Source organism: Equus przewalskii, chromosome 32 (genome assembly GCF_037783145.1).
Source record: "Equus przewalskii isolate Varuska chromosome 32, EquPr2, whole genome shotgun sequence".
NCBI classification, from domain to species: Eukaryota; Metazoa; Chordata; class Mammalia; order Perissodactyla; family Equidae; genus Equus; species Equus przewalskii.
Genome location: NC_091862.1, coordinates 19,601,766 through 19,621,497, shown reverse-complemented (window position 1 = coordinate 19,621,497; position 19,732 = coordinate 19,601,766). Strand labels below are relative to the sequence as shown.

The 19,732-nt window shown below is 38.2% G+C and overlaps 1 protein-coding gene and 2 pseudogenes across 12 annotated transcripts in view; all 3 read left to right on the top strand.

Moving 5' to 3' along the window:
- Nucleotides 1-19,732, top strand: part of ADGB (androglobin) — a 172,641-nt gene that overhangs the window by 140,353 nt on the left and 12,556 nt on the right. For 4 of the 12 annotated variants that reach the window (XM_070603274.1, XM_070603270.1, XM_070603278.1 and 1 more), the window contains 4 exons: nt 7,130-7,302; nt 13,898-14,077; nt 14,835-15,018; nt 17,880-18,092. In XM_070603274.1, coding sequence (XP_070459375.1) covers nt 7,130-7,302; nt 13,898-14,077; nt 14,835-15,018; nt 17,880-18,092 — 750 coding nt within the window. The remainder of the gene's footprint in view (nt 1-7,129; nt 7,303-13,897; nt 14,078-14,834; nt 15,019-17,879; nt 18,093-19,732) is intronic. The other 8 variants (XM_070603277.1, XM_070603273.1, XM_070603281.1 and 5 more) reach the window with 3 other exon arrangements.
- Nucleotides 9,344-10,477, top strand: LOC103564520 (calcium-independent phospholipase A2-gamma-like; annotated as a pseudogene).
- LOC139073302 (calcium-independent phospholipase A2-gamma pseudogene) lies at nt 10,484-11,996 on the top strand (annotated as a pseudogene).

Here is a 19,732-nt window from a genome sequence, read left to right as displayed (position 1 = left end):
ATTTCTGGGCGGTAGAAGTATTAGTAATCTTACTTTCTCATTTACATTTTCCAGGATCTAAAAACAAAATTAAATTTAAAATTAAAAAGGTAAAAGCCAGAAGTTTTAAATGAGCACATGCTATTTTAATCAAAAAATTAAAAGAATATACATTTATTATGTAAACAAAAAGAAAACTCTAGAAAGACCTAGAAGTTCAATGAATACAATTATGGTTTCTTTTACTACGATCATGTGCCTCTTACTCTACTAAGTATTTTCCTGTATTACAATTCTCATAAAAACTCTGGGAGGTAGGTATTACCACCCCGATTTCACAGATGAAGAAATGAGGCTTCAGTTTTGTAAATAATTTGCCTAAGTTTACACAGCTAGAAGGGGCAAAGTGAAGATTTTAACCTAAATCTGATTTGCCAGAGCCCAGCACCTTTCCAGTACCCTGTCGGCTCTGGAGAGACGTCCCAGCCAGCAGTGTGGCCACAGTCGTGACGGCGGTGCTGGGAGTAGCTGCTAACATTTCTGCCAGATGCTTTCTAAGGGCTTTCCATATACTGATCCAATTAATCCTCACGATCAACCTATGAGGCAGATGCTGTTACCATTATCATTTTACAGATGAGAAAACTGAGGCACGGACCATTTATGTGACTTGCCCATGGTTACACAGCTAGTGACTGCCAGAACTAGGATCTTGAATCAGAATTGATGATCCAGCAAGGGCTTTTGAAAAGGAAAAAATATATATATATGGTAGTGTCAATTTCAGATCTTTATTGCGTCCTTGATACATGTATTTATTTAGGGAGCTGTCTATATTTCTTCAGTGAACATAAAAGTTTGTGTAAAGGGTTTTGTTATATTTTTCCTTAAGAGCTTTTGTTTCTCAAGTTCAAGTTGTCCAACACAGATGGATTTCCAGTAAACAAACCACTATAACAAGCTATCATATTTAATACATTTAAGTATATTAATCAATACATGTTAAAATCTTAAAGGAAAACAAAAGAAAAATATTAATATGTGAAAGGAACACAGTATTATAATGAGTGAAATAGAATACTGTAAAAACATAGAATTGAGTAATGGTACAAAATTAATAATATGAATTAAGTTTTTAAAAGAAAGTCAATATTAAATGGAGAAGTACAGCATAGCAGATAAAGTACCCTAGGTTTAGTTGCCTGAACACAGGTTATTTATCACCCATAAAATTAGAATAATAACTCTTATCTTTCAAGGCTGTTGGGAAGGTTCAAGATAATATATATAAGGTTCCCAGAACCTAGTAGCACTCAGAAAATGGTATTATCATTATCATGTATTCCAACTAGAAAATAAGTCTTCAGGAATAATTATATGTCTTCTTTTTTGACATTACATTTGACAATTTTATGTGTGAATGAGCTTCTGCTAAAATTAAATTACACCTGCATTGCATAATACATTAATTGCTAAAAGCAGCAAGCAATGAAATTCAGAATTAAGTTTTATTTAAAATGACCCAGGAAGATTTTCTATTTGAAAGAATATATTGGCCAATCTTTTTCAAAGTTAAGCAACTTTTGAATTTGAAATAGTCTCTAATATCATGTCTCTGATATCATGTTTATAAATGTGGATTTTTAGGTAGCCACTTTGTTCAAACTAAAACATATCAATATATCAACTTCTATGAGCCAATTATATTTACAACACAGAACCTAAAAACTTTGATTTTTAGGGTATGATATATTTTAGAAAAATTAAGTTACTAATGTCTTCACATTATAACAGCTTAGTTTCAATTATAAGTACTATATCAAGAAGAAATTGGTCAAGTATTTTTTTTCATTACCACATTGGTGACCTAATTTTAAAATTTCTTTTTCTCTTTTCTTGCTGAGGAAGATTAGCCCTGAACTAGTATCTGTTGCCAGTCTTCCTCCACTTTATATATGGGTCACCACCAAAACGTGGCTGATGAGTGGTGTAGGTCCTCACCCAGGATCTGAACCCATGAACCTGGGCTGCTGAACTTAACCACTATGCCACGGGGCCAGCCTTGTAATTTAAAATTTTACGTGCATCCTGAAGTCCGTGGAAATGTTGCCCCATTTATTCATTTAAACTCAACATTTAATTTCTATGAAAAATAAAATATGTAATTTATTGTTTTTTTCAAAAATTCTCACCTGTATAACCCATAATAAAAAGTAAGGCCTGAAATCTAGCTATGTACAATTTAAGATATTTGTGTCAAAAATTTTTACAAAGCTTGGTTTCTGGTTACATGAGGCAACAGTGCCACCTTTAGTTACATTTCAATATCTAAGTTTCAGTAAAACTTGCTTACGAAGACAGCTGACTTTCACTTAAGGAAATAGAAATTGGAGGACCTTGAGCCAGTAGTACTTAGTGATATCCTTGAAATTAGCAATGTCGTTATTTTAAAGTCCTTTTGCTAATATATTACATTTTAGTGTTACTGGACTGCAACTTTGAGGATCTAATCTCTTTGCAAAAACACATATAAACTTTGTTTATCATTCTCAATTCAAGGTCTTTGATGAAACAAAACATTATTAAATACCATATATGTATATATATTCCTGTTTATATTTACCCAGTGTGATTATGTTAGGCAAACGTACACTTTGTCCTAAACAAGTATTCTAGTTTAGAAATTGTGTTAATGTTCAAATCCCAACCAGTTTTTAATTCTTGTATTTATAAATCTAAGCACTGAATTTTAATCATAAATTCAAAATTACATTTCTGTAATTTTTATAAGTTGCATTATCCACTGAAGATTTCTGTCTAGTGTATTCTGGGTACATGTAAGATGACGTAAGAGGAAACCGAAAGGCATAATGCTGAAGATTTTTATGAATTCATTTTATCAAAAGATACTCCCTGAGCATTTCCTCTCTGCAAGAGATATGTTAGTTTATTCCAATAGTTGTTTCCTCTACAGTTCTGCCAGCTACATGAATGTACAGTGTGGGGGCCGCATTTTTCATAATTTTTGAATTAGTAGTTTTTAAAGCTGTAGATTCCTCACCCCCATATCAGATTAAGGATTTGGAATCTCTGGGGTCTGGGCTTTGAGATCTACATTTTACAGGCTCCCTGGGTGATTTATACATTCATCAAGACTGAATCTGTGTGTTACAGTAAGCACAGCATTACTGGTACCAGAGTTGTCTGGCAGCCCAAGCTGAAAAGAATGAGTTCTTCTACTCCAGTTTTTTATTTTATTTTATTTTTTATTTTATTTTTTGGGGGGAAGGTCAGCCCTGAGCTAACATCGGCCAATCCTCCTCTTTTTGCTGAGGAAGACTGGCCCTGAGCTAACATCCATGCTCATCTTCCTCTATTTTATATGTGGGACGCTTACCACAGCATGGCTTGCCAAGTGGTGCCATGTCTGCACCCGGGATCTGAAACAGTGAACCTTCGGCTGCCGAATCGGATGTGCGAACTTAACCATTGCACCACCGGGCCGGCCCCCTACTCCAGTTTTTATGAGGTTCTTTTTCTCCTAGTACTGGCCACAAGTGAGACTCTAAAATGCACTTAACTACTGACTCTGCTGGCATTGAGATCTCTGGGACTTGGATTTTATTGGAGCAAGAAGCTGAGATGGCGCCTGCGGCCACTGAGACTGGTTGAAGCCCAGTTACCTCACACTGGGCTTAACATGAGGGTGTGGTACCGTACCATCTGTGTGAAGCAGGGCAGCATGAGGAGGCTCTGAGAGGAAGCTTCACTGCCGTGCAAGTAATGTTTCTTCAACTTCAAAGTTTTTGGCTGACCAATGATACCAAAAAACCAAGGAGAAAATGTGTCCTCTGCAGCCTTTCTTACTGTTTATCCTGGGTTTTTGATAAAAGATGATTTTACTGTGTGGCTTCCTATAAAAATCTTTGTTTTCAACTCTTCTTTCTTCTTCTCTTGATCCAGTTTCTATAACTCATCATCTCTACCCTTACGTCCTGTCCTTCCTCTTATTTAAATAACCTTCTTCTCTTTCTGTGGTCTCATTTTTCTCACTTTTCTGCTCACAAGTTAAATCAGTCCATTTTTGACTTGTCATACTCATTGCACTCAAGAGCTGAGCTTCTTAGAATGGAATCTCACCTTCCTCCACAGAGCTTTTTGTAATTCCATGCTCTTATGGCAAGTTCTCCAGGAACCGTGAGCGACCTGGCCTCTGTGAATTCTTTGTTCTCTCAGCACTCTGCCCCAGACAAACAACAGGCAGAGGTAATACACGAGGTTCAGATAATCAAACGAATCCAGGGGGACATCAGTGAAAATGGCAGAGTGAGGACTATGAAAATTAGCTTCTCCATAAAAACAATGAAAAAGCTGGCAGAAATGATCAGAATCAACTTTTTTGGAACTCTGGAAATTAGCAAAGGCTGTATTCAAGAAAAATATCCAAATCTCTTTAAAAACAGTGAGGTACATGTCATGTTAACTTGCCCTAGTCGCATCCACTGGTCTCCAGCTCGGTAGTAACCTTGAAAAATAATATCCTCTATTTCTGATGCTGGTTGGCAGCCATCAGAAAGAGTAAAATTAAACTGGGTCTGTTTTAAAGTCTCATTCCCAAAGACTTATTATTATTTGACTTGTCTGGTGGTATCCTGGAAGGCCTCAATTACAAGGCTGACTCAAAACCACCTCAGTTACAAGCCTTCTTCCCAGGAAGGAAGATAATCAATTGAGATTACCCAGTCTGAGGAACATTTTAAAAAATGAAGGAATGAAGAAAAGGGAACAGGAACAAATCCTCAGAGACTTGTGGAACACAATCATGCATACCAACATATGCATAATGGGAATCTTAGAAGGAGAGGAGAGAAAGTTGTAGAATGGCTATTTGAAGAGATAATGGCTGAAAATGTCCAAAATTTGATGAAAAACATCAATTGGAAATTCAGCTACCTAAACACACTCCAAATAGGATGAACTCAAAAAAAATCCATAGGTAGACACAGTATAATCAAACTATCTAAAGACAAAGATAAAGAATCCAGAAAGCTGCAATAGAGAAATGATTTGTCGTATGTAAGTGATCCTCAGTAAGACTAGCAGCAGATTTTTTGTCAAAAACTGTAGAGACCAGAAACCATTGGATAAGATTTTCAGAGCTGAAAAAAAAATTTAAAAAGAATTCTATATCCAGAAAAACTATCCTTCAAAAATAAAGGAAAAATTAAGGCATTCTCAGAAAAACAAAAACTGAGAAAATTTGCCACTGACAAACATGCCCTACAAGAAATCTTCAGGCTAAAACAAAAGGACACTAGGCAGTAGCTTGAATCCATATCAAGAAATTAAGTGCACCAGTAAAGGTAACTACAGAGATAAATAGAAAACTCAATATGTATGCATTTCTTGTGTGTAAATCTGATTTTTCTCCTATCCATATCAAAAGACAATAGCATAAAGGGATAATTATAAATCTGTGTTAATGGACACAAATGCAAAAGATGAAATTTGTGATAAAAACAGCATAAAGGGGGGACAGAACTATAGAAAAGCAAAGATTTTGTATGCTACAGAAATTAAATTGGTTTTAATCCAAACTAGATAGTTATAAATTAAGGCATTAATTGTAATCACCAGGGAAACCACAAAGAAAATAACTCAAAAACGTATAGCAAACAAACACAACACAATGGAATTAAAATAGTACAGTGGTAAATATTTATTTAACACAAAAGAGGGCAGTAATAGAAGAATAGAAGAAAATAAAAGATATGACACATAGGAAAAGAAATAATAAAAAAGCAGACATAACTGCTACTGTGCTGGTAATGACATTAAATGTGAATTGAATAAACCCCCTGGTTAACGGACAGAGACTGGCTGAATGGGGAACAAAAATGTGATCTAACTATGTGTTGTCTACAAGAGACACACTTCAGTTTCAAAGATATAGATGGTTTGAAAACCAAAAGTTGGAAAAAAAACAATACCATACAAACAGTAGCCAAAATAAACCTGGAGTTACCATATTAATACCAGAAAAAATAGACTTTAATACAGAAAACATTTGCCAGAGACAAAGAAGAATATTTTACAAGAGTAAAAGAGTCAATCCAATTATAAACATATATTAACCTAAAAACAGAGCTCCAAATACATGAAACAAAAACTGACAGAACTTCAGGTAGAAATAGACGATTAAACATTAATATTTGGAAATTTAATACTGTACTTGTAATAATAAATAGAATAACTAGCCAGAAAATCAAAAGGAAATGGAAAACTTGAATAACACTATAAGCCAACTTGACCTAACAGATATCTATAGAACACTTTATTCAACAATAGCAGAAAACACATTCTTCTCAAGTACATTTGGAACATTATGTAGGATAGACTATATGTAAAGCAATAAAACAAGTCCAAATAAGTGTGAAAGGATGGAACTCATACAAAGTATTTTTTCTGATTAGAAAGGAAGGAAATAAGGAATCCTTAACAAATAAATTTGGGAAATACACAAACATATCCAACACACTCTTAACTTATGGGTCAAAGAACAAATCATAAGGGAAATTAAGAAATATTTAGAGATGAATGAAACAGAAAATGCAGCATACCAAAACTTATGGGATGCAGTGAAAGCAGTGCTGAGGGAAATTAATAGCTATAAATGCTTACATTTAAAAAGAAGGAAGATCTCAGTAACTTAATGTTCCACCTTAGAAAATTAGAAAAAGAAGAGCCTACTAAGACCAAAGCACATAGAAGGAAGGGAATAATAAATATTAAAGCAGAGATAAATGAATCCAGTATCGTACTGTAGATACAAGCCAAGGCAATTAAGCAAGAAAATTAACTGAAATCATCCAGATTGGAAATGAATTAGTGGTGATATTTGCATAACTTTATGAATATACCAAAACACAATAATTTGCACACTTCAATGGTGAGTTTATGGTATGCGAATTATTTCTCAATTTTATAAAAGGAAGTCACACAAATCTTTATGAAAGGAATGTTTAAAAAAAGAAAAGAAATCCAAACCCCTTTGACTAACACTTTTTCTGACTCACTTCCTCTGTTCCTACCGGACATGATATTATTGTTATATTATGACTCACTGGTTTCCATTTTCATCTCTCTCTAGCTCATGGAGAAAAACATGAGGAATTAATTACCTTGGGAAGCCCAGATTCCCATGCTATCAGTGAGGGGCAAAAATCTTCAGGAACTTCCAAAACAACAAGAAAAGGCAAAGAAAAGTCATCTGAGAAAGAAAAGACAGCCAAAGAAAAACAAGCACCTCGCTTTGAGCCTCAGGTGAGTGTGGTACTTTTTCTTATTGAAGTCACTTAATACATATAGGTCCATTGGGTCCCTACTTGCCCATCTCTCCTGAGGACAAAACTGAAAAATTCTATCTCCCTCATTCCAGCAACCATCTAGATAAGGACATTTCTTGTATACTGTCTGCAGGCTGCCTTCCCTAGTTTAGTATCAAAAAGCAATAGTTGAACTTTTAGTATGTAATCTAATGGAAGAGACTGAAGGTTAACAGAGAGTTTTAATGTTGGATACTGTATGTGCAGTATTAGAAAGAACTGGTACCGGGGTTGGTCAAGCGGCATAGTGGTTACGTTCACACACTCCACTTCAGCAGCCTGGGGTTTGTGCGTTTGGATCCTGGGCATGGACCTACACACCACTCATCAAGCCATGCTGTGGTGGCATCCCACATTACAAAATAGAGGAAGATTGGCACAGATGTTAGTTCAGCGACAATCTTCCTCAAGAAAAAAAGAGGAAGAATGGCAACAGATACTAGCTCAAGGCCAACCTTCCTCACCAAAAAAGGAAAAGAGAAAGAATAGGTACCTATTCCAGCCTCTTCCTAGAGGAGTCAAATCCTGAACCGAGTCAATCAGCAAACATATCATAAGGCAAAAACCAACACAATCTGGTTTTTTTTTTGAAGCTCTAAAGTATGAGAGATGAGGCTGGAGAAGTAAGTGAAAGTGAGATGGAGGAGGGCCTTTAAGCCTCATTAGAAGGCTTGGATTCTATGTACAGCCCAGAGGTCATGATTCCAAATTCCTTCATGGTCACTTAGGTAATTACAATGATTAGAGGTAAGGAAGAGGATGTAGGTGGCAAATTTGAGGAATGTAAGCACAGGCTTAAAGATACTCAAATTCAAGTTATTTAAAAACACTAAACTGAGCGGCCAGCCTGGTGGCATAGTGGTTAAGTTCATGCACTCTGCTTCTGCAGCCCAGGGTTTGCAGGTTCAGATCCCAGAGCTGGACCTACACACCACTCATCAAGCCATGCTGTGGTGATGTCCCACGTACAAAATAGAAGGAGATTGGCACAGATGTTAGCTCAGCGACAGTCTTCTTCAAGCAAAAAGAGGAAGATTGGCAAGAGATGTTAGCTCAGGGCCAATCTTCCTCACCAAAAAATAAAAAATAACGCTAAACTTGTGCCAGCCCTGATGGCTTAGTGGTTAAAGTTTGGCACTCACTGCTTCAGTGCCCTGGGTTCACTTCCCAGTCACAGAACCACACCACCCATCTGTCAGTAGCCATGCTTTGGTGGGCTCACAAAGAAAAACTAGAATGACTTACAACTAGGATATATAACTATGTAGTGGGACTTTGGGGAGGTAAAAAAAAAAAGAAGAGGAAGATTGGCAACAGACTTTAGCTCAGGGTGAATCTTCCCCTCCAAAAAAAAAAACAAAACGGAGAACGTTTAAGGAAATAAAACCACTAAACTCAAAACAAAATGCCTATGAGGACAACTTGTTCCCACCATTTGTGATCGCCTCTTAGGCTAAGCAGGGCTGGGATGTGGGGGGTTTAAGAAGTGTATTGACGTGATTAGATTTACATTTCAGATACCCCGATGGCTTTTAAGGGTATGAATTTAATGGGGAAAAGACTAGAAATGGGGAAAACACTCAAGAACTTGCAGCAGAAGTCCAGGCGAAAGAGCATGTGCTTACTAGGTATAACTCAAAAGAAAGGAAGAAGAGACAAATAAAGAACTGTCTAGGAAACAAACGAGGTAGGTGGTTATCAGTCTCGAGTGGGTGGTAAGGAACAAGAAGGAACAAAGGATATCTTTCAGGCTTGCAGCTGGATTAACTGAATAGGATGTTGGTACCACTACTAAAGGACAATAAAGGAAAATTAACAAATTAGGAGAAGAGATGATGATCAATGATCCCAGACTTGGGTAAAGGAAAAACCTGTCCACTTGCATTTCCAGGATTTAATTTTGTAGTTGGGGTCTACCCGTGAAAACACTGTGAAGTAAATAAGCTTCACCTGACTTGCTGGGGTTGGGATGGACCTGATGGGGTGGCCCCCGGGCTGCTGCTCTTCTTTTAGTGTTGGGAGCTCAGCCAACGCAGGCCAACCCCAGTCAATGTCCACGGTGGGGAAAGGGCAAGTTGCCGCTGCTGCAGAAGCGGTTGCATCCTGCATCTCATCATGCAAGAAGCCTTTGTGCGAAGCAGAAGAGCAAGCAAATGCGTTTCCTGTGTTCACCGAAACATTATGGGAGGATACGTGACATCAGTCTACCACAGGTTTTCATACGAGCAAAATAAGATGTAAATGGACCCAAAGGGAAGCAGAGTTTTACAGCCAGCACTGTTACTCTCCAAACAACCATAGTTTACATACTGGAATTTTGAAACTTAGCGTTTCTGCTCCCAAGAGTCTTATAAGAGTGAGCATTCATATGTCCCATTTTAAAAGTACTTTGAACTTTATTTCAAAGGCTGTTTTAGGCAATCAGAATGAAATGGTTTCACATTTAGTTCAACTTAAATCAAGCTCTTGAAAATTAAGAAACATATCAGTTAGTGGCTGGTTAAAACAGAAAAACATCAAACAAACCATCAAATTTCTGAAAAAACATAGTGTGAAATCAACACAAAAGAATTTTCCAGAAAGGAAAAGTCACAGTATGGATAAAGATGAAGATAGAAGTAGGCAAAGTCTTTTCATAACATGAACGGTATGACCACCAAACTAGGAGAATCGTTCTACTTTTTATCAAGCCATATTAATTCCTGCTTCAAATGTAAGGGCAAAATGTCTCAGAAAAGGAGAATAAACATTTCCAGGACAATTCAGAAATTGAAGGTAAGAACTTTGAAGAAGTAAAAACAAGTTCTCCATGTCCCGGCGTCCCGACTGGTAAGAAGCTGCGCTCAGAATCTTCTCTATGTGCTGTGGACAAGCCTGCAAGTCCCTCAGGGTCTCCCGGTTTCTACTAAACGAAGCACTGCTGACTTTCCTCCTTGTCCCACTGAAGGCGTACAAGCTTTAGTAGGGGGTTACGTGGGTGGACTTGTCTCCAAATTAAAATGGGATTCAGTCAAAAGGATCAATCTGAAGAACAGGAAGAGGCGATTAACCCTGAGCAGTCTGTTAGCAAAAACAAAAAAGCAGAGGAGAAATAGCATCTGTCTCTTCAGTGAGAAAAGATTGCAAGGGGCAGTACAGTAGTCCCCCAATATCTGTGGAGAATATGTTCCAAGCCCGCAGTGGATGACCACGGGTCACTGAAACCACAGAAAGAGACATCGAGGATAAGCGGGGACTACTGTCTTGATGACCAAACTTGGGCGTTAGGTCAAGCACTGAGGACACCTGATTCAAAGCTCTGCATTAACAGGGTTGAAGAACTTGACTTTTCATCTTCCAGAACTTCCTGAAGGAAAAGGAGTGGCTTCCAAGGAAAGAATTACTCCATATTTATTATGACTGAGACAAATTAAGGATGGCACTCTTCAGGCTGCAGTGACAGAAATTTTGGCCTTAATTGGCTATGCAAATCCAGCGAAAGGAAGAGGTATCTGAATTCTCACAATTGATGACGGAGGAGCGAGGGATGCAGTTGCTCTTCAGATATGGTGAAAGTCAGTTCAACGCACTCGAAAGCCAGCTGTCAGCTCTTTGATTGCATTTCTGGTGTAAGCACAGGTGCCATATTAGCTTTCATGTTGGGATTGTTTCATATGCCCCTGGACAAACATGAGGCAGTTATTATAAATTAGGATCACATGTGTTTTCACAAAATATTGCTGTTGGAATGGTCAAAATGAGCTGGAGCCATGCATTTTATGACCGTCAAATGTGGGGAATTTTCTTAAGGATAGAATGGGATATGCACTCATGATTGAAACAGCAAGAAGTCCATATGTCCAAAGGTAGCAGCATCAAGTCCCATGGTATAAAGTGGGGTAATGCCAAAAGTTTGCAGGTTCAGAAACTATGCTCACCCTCCTGAAGTCAACTCTCACTGTTTGGGAGGCTGTCAGTATAAACTGTGGCAGGCCACTAGAGCTCCACCTGCTGCTTCAGGCTACTGTGCAGAGTGTGCTTTTGGGAAACGATCCCCATCAAGATGGAGGTTTTCTTCTGAATAACCTTTCAGCATTAGCAATGCATGAGTGTAAGTGTTGGCCAGACGTCCCATTAGAGTGCATAGCATCCCTGGGCATTGGATGTTATGAGTATATGAGAAGCACCATGATATACATGAGCTTGAAAACCACACAGCCTAATGTCATCAACAGTGCTACAGATATAGAAGTCCATGTAATACTCGATAACCTATTACCTCCTGACACTTATTTCAGATTCAGTCCTGTATTGTGTGAAAACATATCTCTAGATGAAAGTCTAAATGAAAAACTTTATCAGATGCAGTTGGAACGGTTGAAGTACATAGAAAGCAATGAAGAAAAGTGAAAAATATTGCAAAGAATGTTGAAAAAATACTGAATCAAGAAAAAAACAATTCTACAGAAAATTAATCATTGGACAAACCTAAAAACTGACCTTCCATTCTTTTCAAAATTGTGATGAATGTATGCATATATTCTCAAAAATGAAACTTGTTCAGGAGACCCACCAAATTTAATAAAGAATTGAGGGTCAGCATGAGTTAACTTTGAAATACTCATGAATTCTGAGGATTCCTGACAAATACAGTGCTTGGACCATTTTGCACAGCACAGAAGGTATTTTTGGTGACAGAATTCATATGGGAATTAGGTTTTTATGACATTAGCAATTAACTAAGCTTTAAGAATCTTAATATTCTGCTAGTTGGTTCTAGCAGATATTGGTATTATATTGTTTAATGTTTGAAAATTTATTAATATATGTGCCAAACAAGAAACTGAAAACCATCATATTATACTTTATATTCTCACTTTAGTCACCATAATCATGTTGAATTTATTTAATCATTGATTTGATTTCATTTGGAAAAGCTAATTTCTTCTTAAATTTACATTACTTACATTTTCACTCACTACATTCTGCAATCCAAATGCTGCCTTTTATTGTAATATCATCTACACGGATGAAGAAAAATGGAATTTTCTTTATCAAAGGACTATTACATTTGAAATATAAAAGAACCAGATATAATTTTCTACTCAAAATTTGCTTATTTCAATATTGTTTAATTAAAAAACATAGGTGAAATTCCAATCAACCACTTTTTTCCCTTGAAACTTCAAGATAATCCTCTGTGTTAATTTTGCTAAATGTAGCTTCAATTTCTCTTTCACTGGCATAAAATCAGTTATTTGAATTCACTTAAAAATATTCTTATCATTAGCAAAATTAAACTATTAAAATTTAAAACAACTAAGCTTAACTCAATCCATTAATTCTTATAAGACATATGGCCCACCCTTGGGTCTGCACAGTGTTCCCTCCTCTGATCAAAACTTGATCGCAAAGAAGTTTCTGATAAACTCACTTATCAAGCAATATGAAAGATGGTAAAAGCTTATGTACTGTGTTTTAAAAGGAAGAAATAGAAGAATTTCCAGTTGTGAGATTTAAGTTCTCATCAGAATATTAGGGGAATATTGTAGAAATCTGGAAGCTCTTTTTGGTAACATTAAAATAAAACTGTATGGGAAAACTTTATTCGGTGCCCTCACCAATCCCTGCTTCCTCACCTGTATTATTTCAGATGGATAATTAACATTGCCCAGCTTACGTAGACTGCTAGTAACCACATCTGAGTCAAGCCTTTCCCACTACCAGATTGGCACCAATGGGCCTCACTTATCTAGACATTTTCAAGTCCTGTGGCAATCTGCTCCCAGCCTGTGGTCCATGAAAGTGATCCTATGAAATCTCAAAATGTCGTTCACTTTCATAATGAATATATCTCAAGTGTATCCAGACTCAGAAATAATCAACTATTCCTGCCCTCATTTTTATGAAGAGATGCTATGAGTTAGCCTAAGTGTCATTTAGAATTTTTTTTGTTTACAGCTTTTAGGTAAAATTTGCACAGAGTGAAATGCAACAATCTTAACTGTACAATTCAATGACTTTTGACAAGTGCATTTACCATGTAACCCATGTCTCTGTCAAGGTATAGATTATAGACCATTTCCTTAAGCTTAGAAATTCCCTCAAACCTCTGTGGGGTGGATTCTGTCATCCCGTACCTCACCTTCAGGCAACAGTTTTGCCTGTTCTGGGATTTTATGCAGATGAATCATACAAGAAGTATTCTTTTGTGCTCAGCTTCTTTATCTCAGTATAATATCTCCCTGTGAGATTCAACCTCGCTGTGGTATACTTCAATAATTTATTACTTTTTAATGGTAAGTAGGATTCAATCATATGAACATATTACAATTTGTTTATCCATTCATCAGTTAATAGATATTTATATCATTTCCTTTTTTTGGCTATTATGAATAAGGCTGTAATGAATGTTCTTGTTCAGGTCTTTTTGTGAATATATATTTTCATTTCTTTTGAGTGAACACTTAGTGAAATTATGGATCATAGGGTAAAATATAGACCCATTGGAAAGGAGAAAAGCATCTGACTCAAAGGTTTTTATGTTATTTTAGCAGATGTCCACTGCCCACTCTCAACAAGAAGACCCAAATAAACCCTACTGGATTCTGCGGTTGGTCACTGAACACGGTGAAGCAGATTCTTTTGAAGTGAAAAAAGATACCGAACGAGCAGATGAAATCCGAGCCATGAAGCAAGCCTGGGAGTCGGCTGAGCCAGGAAGAGCAATCAAGGTCACCTGAGTTTGAAAAGCTGGTCTTTTACTTTCCATTCCTAGGCATGGTCCGAAGGAAGAGCCATGTTGGTGAAACCACACAGTCTCTCCTTTAGCACTGGTGTCTGGAACTGTGTCAGACGTTGACTAACTAAACGTTAAGACCACACTTGGACACATTGCGAAATGTCGCCCTCCTCAGACCCAGATGACTTTCAGAGCAAAACACGTAACGGTGCCACTAATCAGCCCGAAGTGTGGGCTACCTCATTCCTCCACATAGTGTGGGCCATGTCCATGCCTGTGTAAGAGTCTCTTACGTTCCCAGTAAGAGAGCACAAGAATGTATAATAGGTGCCTTCACATGCTTCAAAAAGGCTTAGATGAAAAGCATATGCTTCCTCTTGTGGAACATACATACCTCGTCTCCCTGCCCCTATATTTTATATAAGGATCATTGCCTTGGTAAAACATTATTGCTTACAGGTGTATCATATCCCAACCCAGGGTTATCGAGGCAGATGAAAAACGTTCAGGAGCAGCTGGATCTAAGATATCAGGCCCAGTGTATTAGTCTTAGGACTGCTTCTTCACTAATTCTCAAAATAACTGTCAAAATAATGGATGGTTCAGAATCTGAGTTTATCTGACGATTAATAAGAGCTAGGCTCGTTCATACTGCCCTATTCACTCACATTTTCCTGTTTGGGTTTGTTTTTTGAGTCCTGTTAAGATGTTGTTGCCTCTACTGTTTCTTGATAGTATTTGTTCTTCAGGCTTCTCAGGCTCGTCTGCATTACCTCAGCCGGATATTTAAGAAAATTCCTGATTTTGAGAGCATGCCTGTGTGTGAAAGTCAAACCAGAGCAGGGGAAGAAGGTCAGTGGAGTCTGCCCAGCTGCCTTGGAGCACAGAGCTGTTCCGTGCACCTCTTAGAAGATAGTCAACAAGTCATGCTTGGTAAAAAGAACACATTTCAGAATCTACTTTTTTGCAGGATTATAAAAAGTCACATACAGGGGCCAGCCCCGTGGGCAAGTGGTTAATTTCACATGCTCCGCTTCAGGCGGCCCAGTGTTTCGTTGGTTCGAATCCTGGGCGCGGACATGGCACCACTCATCCAGCCACGTTGAGGCCGCGTCCCACATGCCACAACTAGAAGGACCCACAACTAAGAATATACAACTATGCACTGGGGGGCTTTGGGGAGAAAAAGGAAAAAAATAAAATCTTTAAAAAAAAAAAGTCGCGTACAATCCTGTAAGACAATAGATTCTGAAACGTGTTCTTCTTATCAGGCAGATGTTTACTTTTTCCCCAAGTAGATAAGATTTTCCTCACTTAAGAAAAAAATGAAACCAGAAATAAGAATGCGTCCTACTTAGGACTTGTGAACTTGAAGGCAGGCCTACTACTGGGAATCTGGTGCCTTTCTAATAACAATAACAATAAATAATAGCGATAAGAATCATAGTAATAAAGCTAACTACTTTTATTGAGTGATTGCCGTGGGCCTGGAATTGTGAAATACCAATTATTTCATTCAATACTCCCATCACCCCACTGATATATACTATTATTTCCAGCTTACCAGTAAGGACACAGGCACATAGTAGTTTCCTCAGTAATTTGCTAAACTCCAAAGATGCCCAGACAGAGCTAGCATGCCATCAAAGGTCTCCACCACCCCGGTGTCTTCTCACAATTGTGTGGCTGCCTCCATCTCTCGCCATGCTGGGCTATCCTGGGAGGCTGAAGACATTCACATCCCAAATCATGCTTCTCTACTTTGACATCTTCAGGAGTGTAACTCAGTAATTGTTATAAAAATCTTGTCCCTTAACTTTTTATATGAAGAGTACAAACAACAATTGTCGCCCTAATCCTGTGATCCTGGGATGGGCACTGTTCAAAGTGCGTTATGTTTGTTCTCTCACTTTAACCCACAGCAATTATAAGGTAGACGTTACTATTCGCATTTTACAGATAAGGGGAGCAAAGCTCAGAGAATCACCTTACTCTTCCTAAGTCATACATTTAAATAGTGACAAAGTTGGGATCTGAAATACTCCCAACTCCTAAAATCCTAAAGCCCTCACTCCTCTAACAGAAAGAGTCTAATGTAATGTTAGGAAGACAAAGGCAAATAGAAGATAGTTCTTGTCCTTTAGGATTAAGATTCTATGACTGTTTTTAGAAACGTTATATTAAGTTGTATTTAAAAGAGAAACTATTGCGTAGACACTTGTTAAGAAGGGCAAGAAGACTTTATTCCAGATTTTAGCAATAGGAGTCAAGATGGTTGCAATAAGGAGATTGAACTCACCTCTGAATACACAGGGACCAGTGGGGGGTGATAGCCAATAGGCAGGGAGAGGGAGGGGCTAGGAAATCACTCAGAGGAACGTGGTTAGGCTTCGAGGCTCAGGGAAGAGGAGCTTGACTGGATATCAAGAGTGGGGGAGTTTTCTGTAAACTGGTTTAGCAGGGTTCTTTGCTAAAACCCAGATTCTTTGCAAGCCAAGGATGAGGCCTGATGGAGAAGAGGGCTCAGAGGAGCCTGAACTTGTCCTACAACATACATGCAATAAAGGCACAAATCTCAATTCCACAGCGTGAGGAGTTTTGACATACGTGTACACTCAGGAGCCACTATTCAGATCAAGATATAAAACAGTTAACACATCCCGAAAGTCCACCTCCTTCCCCTTCTCAGCCATTTCCTTCCTCGGCATGACTTCTAGCCTGACCTCTATCACCATGAATTAATTTTGCCTTTCTTGAATAAGTTGTGTTTTACAAGAAATTTGTCTATTTTACATAAGTTAAACTTCCTGGAATACATTTTGTTTTAACCTCTTTTTTTCTCGATCAGTCCTTCTCTAGGGGTGCCTTAATTTTAATTATATATTTAGATTTTGTGTGTGTGTGTGTGTGTGTGTGTGAGGAAGATCCGTGGCAATCTTCTGTGGCAATCTTCCTCTAGTGTATTTGGGATGCTGCCTCAGCGTGGCTTGACAAGTGGTGGTAGGTCCAGACCCGCGAACCCCAGGCCACCAAACCAGAGCACGCGAACTTAACCACTATGCTGCCAGCGGGCTGCCCCCAATTTTAATAATATTTTTAAAGAACCAACTTTCAACTTCTGAATGTCTGTCTTTCATTTCAAGATTTCCCTATGCCCTTAAGTGTTAACCTATCAGTACCTTTCATTCAAAGCAGAATATTGCACCAATTAAATCATCTGCAATTGATAAATAGGGGAAAGTGTCTGTATAATGTGGAAGCTGTGGTCAGTTTTGTGCAGTTTCTTGTAGGCATAAGGATCTGGAACATTGGGAATAGAATTATAATGTTAAGAAAATATCTTGCAGCTTTGCAATTTTATAAGCATGAGCCCTTTGCAGGTCTATTTTAAGACAATTTTAGACAAGTGCCTACACACAGGGCTCCCTTCCCAGAGAGCAGAACCCCATCCACGCATAGTTCTCACATGGGGAAGGTTGCCCTTCCTCCAGGGGTCCCCTAACAGCAGCCCAATGGTTCAGAGATGCCATTTCCATTTGTAACGTCTCCCCTCCAAAAAGCCTGTATTTTTATGTGATGTTTTCATAACCTGAGGCAGCTTCCAGACACAGTGGATGCCTGGGCCAGCCATGTCATCTTCTGAGGTACCAATGATGGTTTTTGCTTTGGTTAGAAGTTGCAAAGCTTTTGAGTCTTCTGCTCCAAATCTGTGCTCCCATAAGCTTTGTTATTTTTTGCATTTGATTTCACCAAATGCAAATTTTTTCCGTAACGCACATGTCATGTCGTGGTAGAAACATCTGCAGGTGCCACAAAAGAGCCAGAGGCAAAGTATTCCTTGAATTCAGAGGCAAAAGAGAGCACAGCATTAGGGAGTATGCTATGGAAGAAGTGGCAACTAACCACGGGCTTGAAGGATCTGGCAAAATCGATGAACACTGAAAGTGGAGGAGGGTTTCCAGGAGGGAAGGAGGAGCGAGAGCAGAGCCAGCGGAAGGAAAACATGGGTAAGTATTGCTCTTGTTGGTAAGATCAATGCATATTTTGAAATAAAAATCCTAGAAGATACTAACTTAGACATACGTGATGGCTAGGGTTCTAACATAGAAAAATACGTGTTTTCTATTCATGCGTCTTGATTTTCCTCATCAGAGTTGATAATCAGCTCAAGGATCTAATTATTAAATACTGATAAAAGTATTCATAAGAGTGGGCCAAAAAAAGTATCAGGTATATTTTTGTATACTTTTCTGAGTCTGCAAATGCTGAAAATAAAATTGCAGTGATCACATATACAGAGATTCAGAGTAAATGTGTATACGTTTATTCACACACAGTATATGTATTTCACTATTCATGCATATTCACTAAACATAGACCGGTTTTGTTATGTCTATAGTATGCTGCCTGATAGATTTTCTTTTTCCTTTTTATAACAAATTTTAAATATTTGGTTTCTAAAATGTTGGAAGAAAGCAATTTTCAGTGGTGTACAAGCCTCATTGACTTGGTTCATTTCTGTATAGTAATAGATTCATATTTACTCGCTGAAATGAACCTAAATCCTCAACGGAAGGTGTTACAGAGAAATGTCTTTCGTTATTCCCGGCCTTCATGAGGAAGGATTTTCCCTAAGAAACTCTTGGACTTTCTGTCCCCAAGGGGGCTAAGTGGCTTATCTGATTGATGCATTTGGAAAGAATAAATCGGGCTGCCCGTGGGTCGCCTGACTCCACTGCTGGTCTCTGAGTTGGAAGCGCTCCCTATGGCTGAGGGAGGCGGAAGGGGTCGGCCAGTTCTGGGGTTCTGTGATCTTGATTCATTTGCCTCTCACTTCAAGCTACATCCTCCGGTTATACCTATGTCGGTAATAAAATCTTACTCTTTCTTTCTCTACTTGTTCAGAACCCAGGCAGGAAAGAAAGCTATCTTGGAAAGAAGCATCCTCAGAAACGCCAACAATGGTTCTTTTCTCAAAGTTGCTAAACCAGTCTGAGAACTTTCCAATTAACAACTGTTTATGGGGACGTGCCAGGTGGTGTAGTGGTTAAGTTTGCATGCTCCACTTCAGTGGCCCAGGGTTCCCAGGTTTGGATCCCGGGTGCAGACCTACACACTGCTCATTATCCCATGCTGGGGTGGCATCTCATATACAAAGTAGAGGAAGATTGGCACAGATGTTTGCTCAGGGGCAATCTTACTCAAGCAAAAAGAGGAAAATTGGCAACAGATGTTAGCTGAGGACGAATCTTCCTCACTAAAAAAAAAACAAAACCTATTTAGGGCTCAAATATGTCTTCACATGTCTTTAAGTGAGTTCCATAGTGAAGAGGAAAATCCCAAAATTCAAAGGGCTCTCTTACTCTACTAACAAGAGATTCTGATATTTTTGAACCAATATTTTGAAAGTAAGCACTCATTTCATAATAATGCACATGACAGTAGCACTAAAACGTATTAGAATAATACTTATAATTTTGTATTAATATTTTACTGGTAGAGTGCTTTGGCATATATTATCTCACTTGAACCTCTATGAACTAGAAAAAGCATATACTGCTCTCTCTGCCTCAAAAACGAAGGAATTGATAAATGACCCACCTAATGGCAGGAAGCTGAAACATTTTGGATAGAATCAAGACAAATT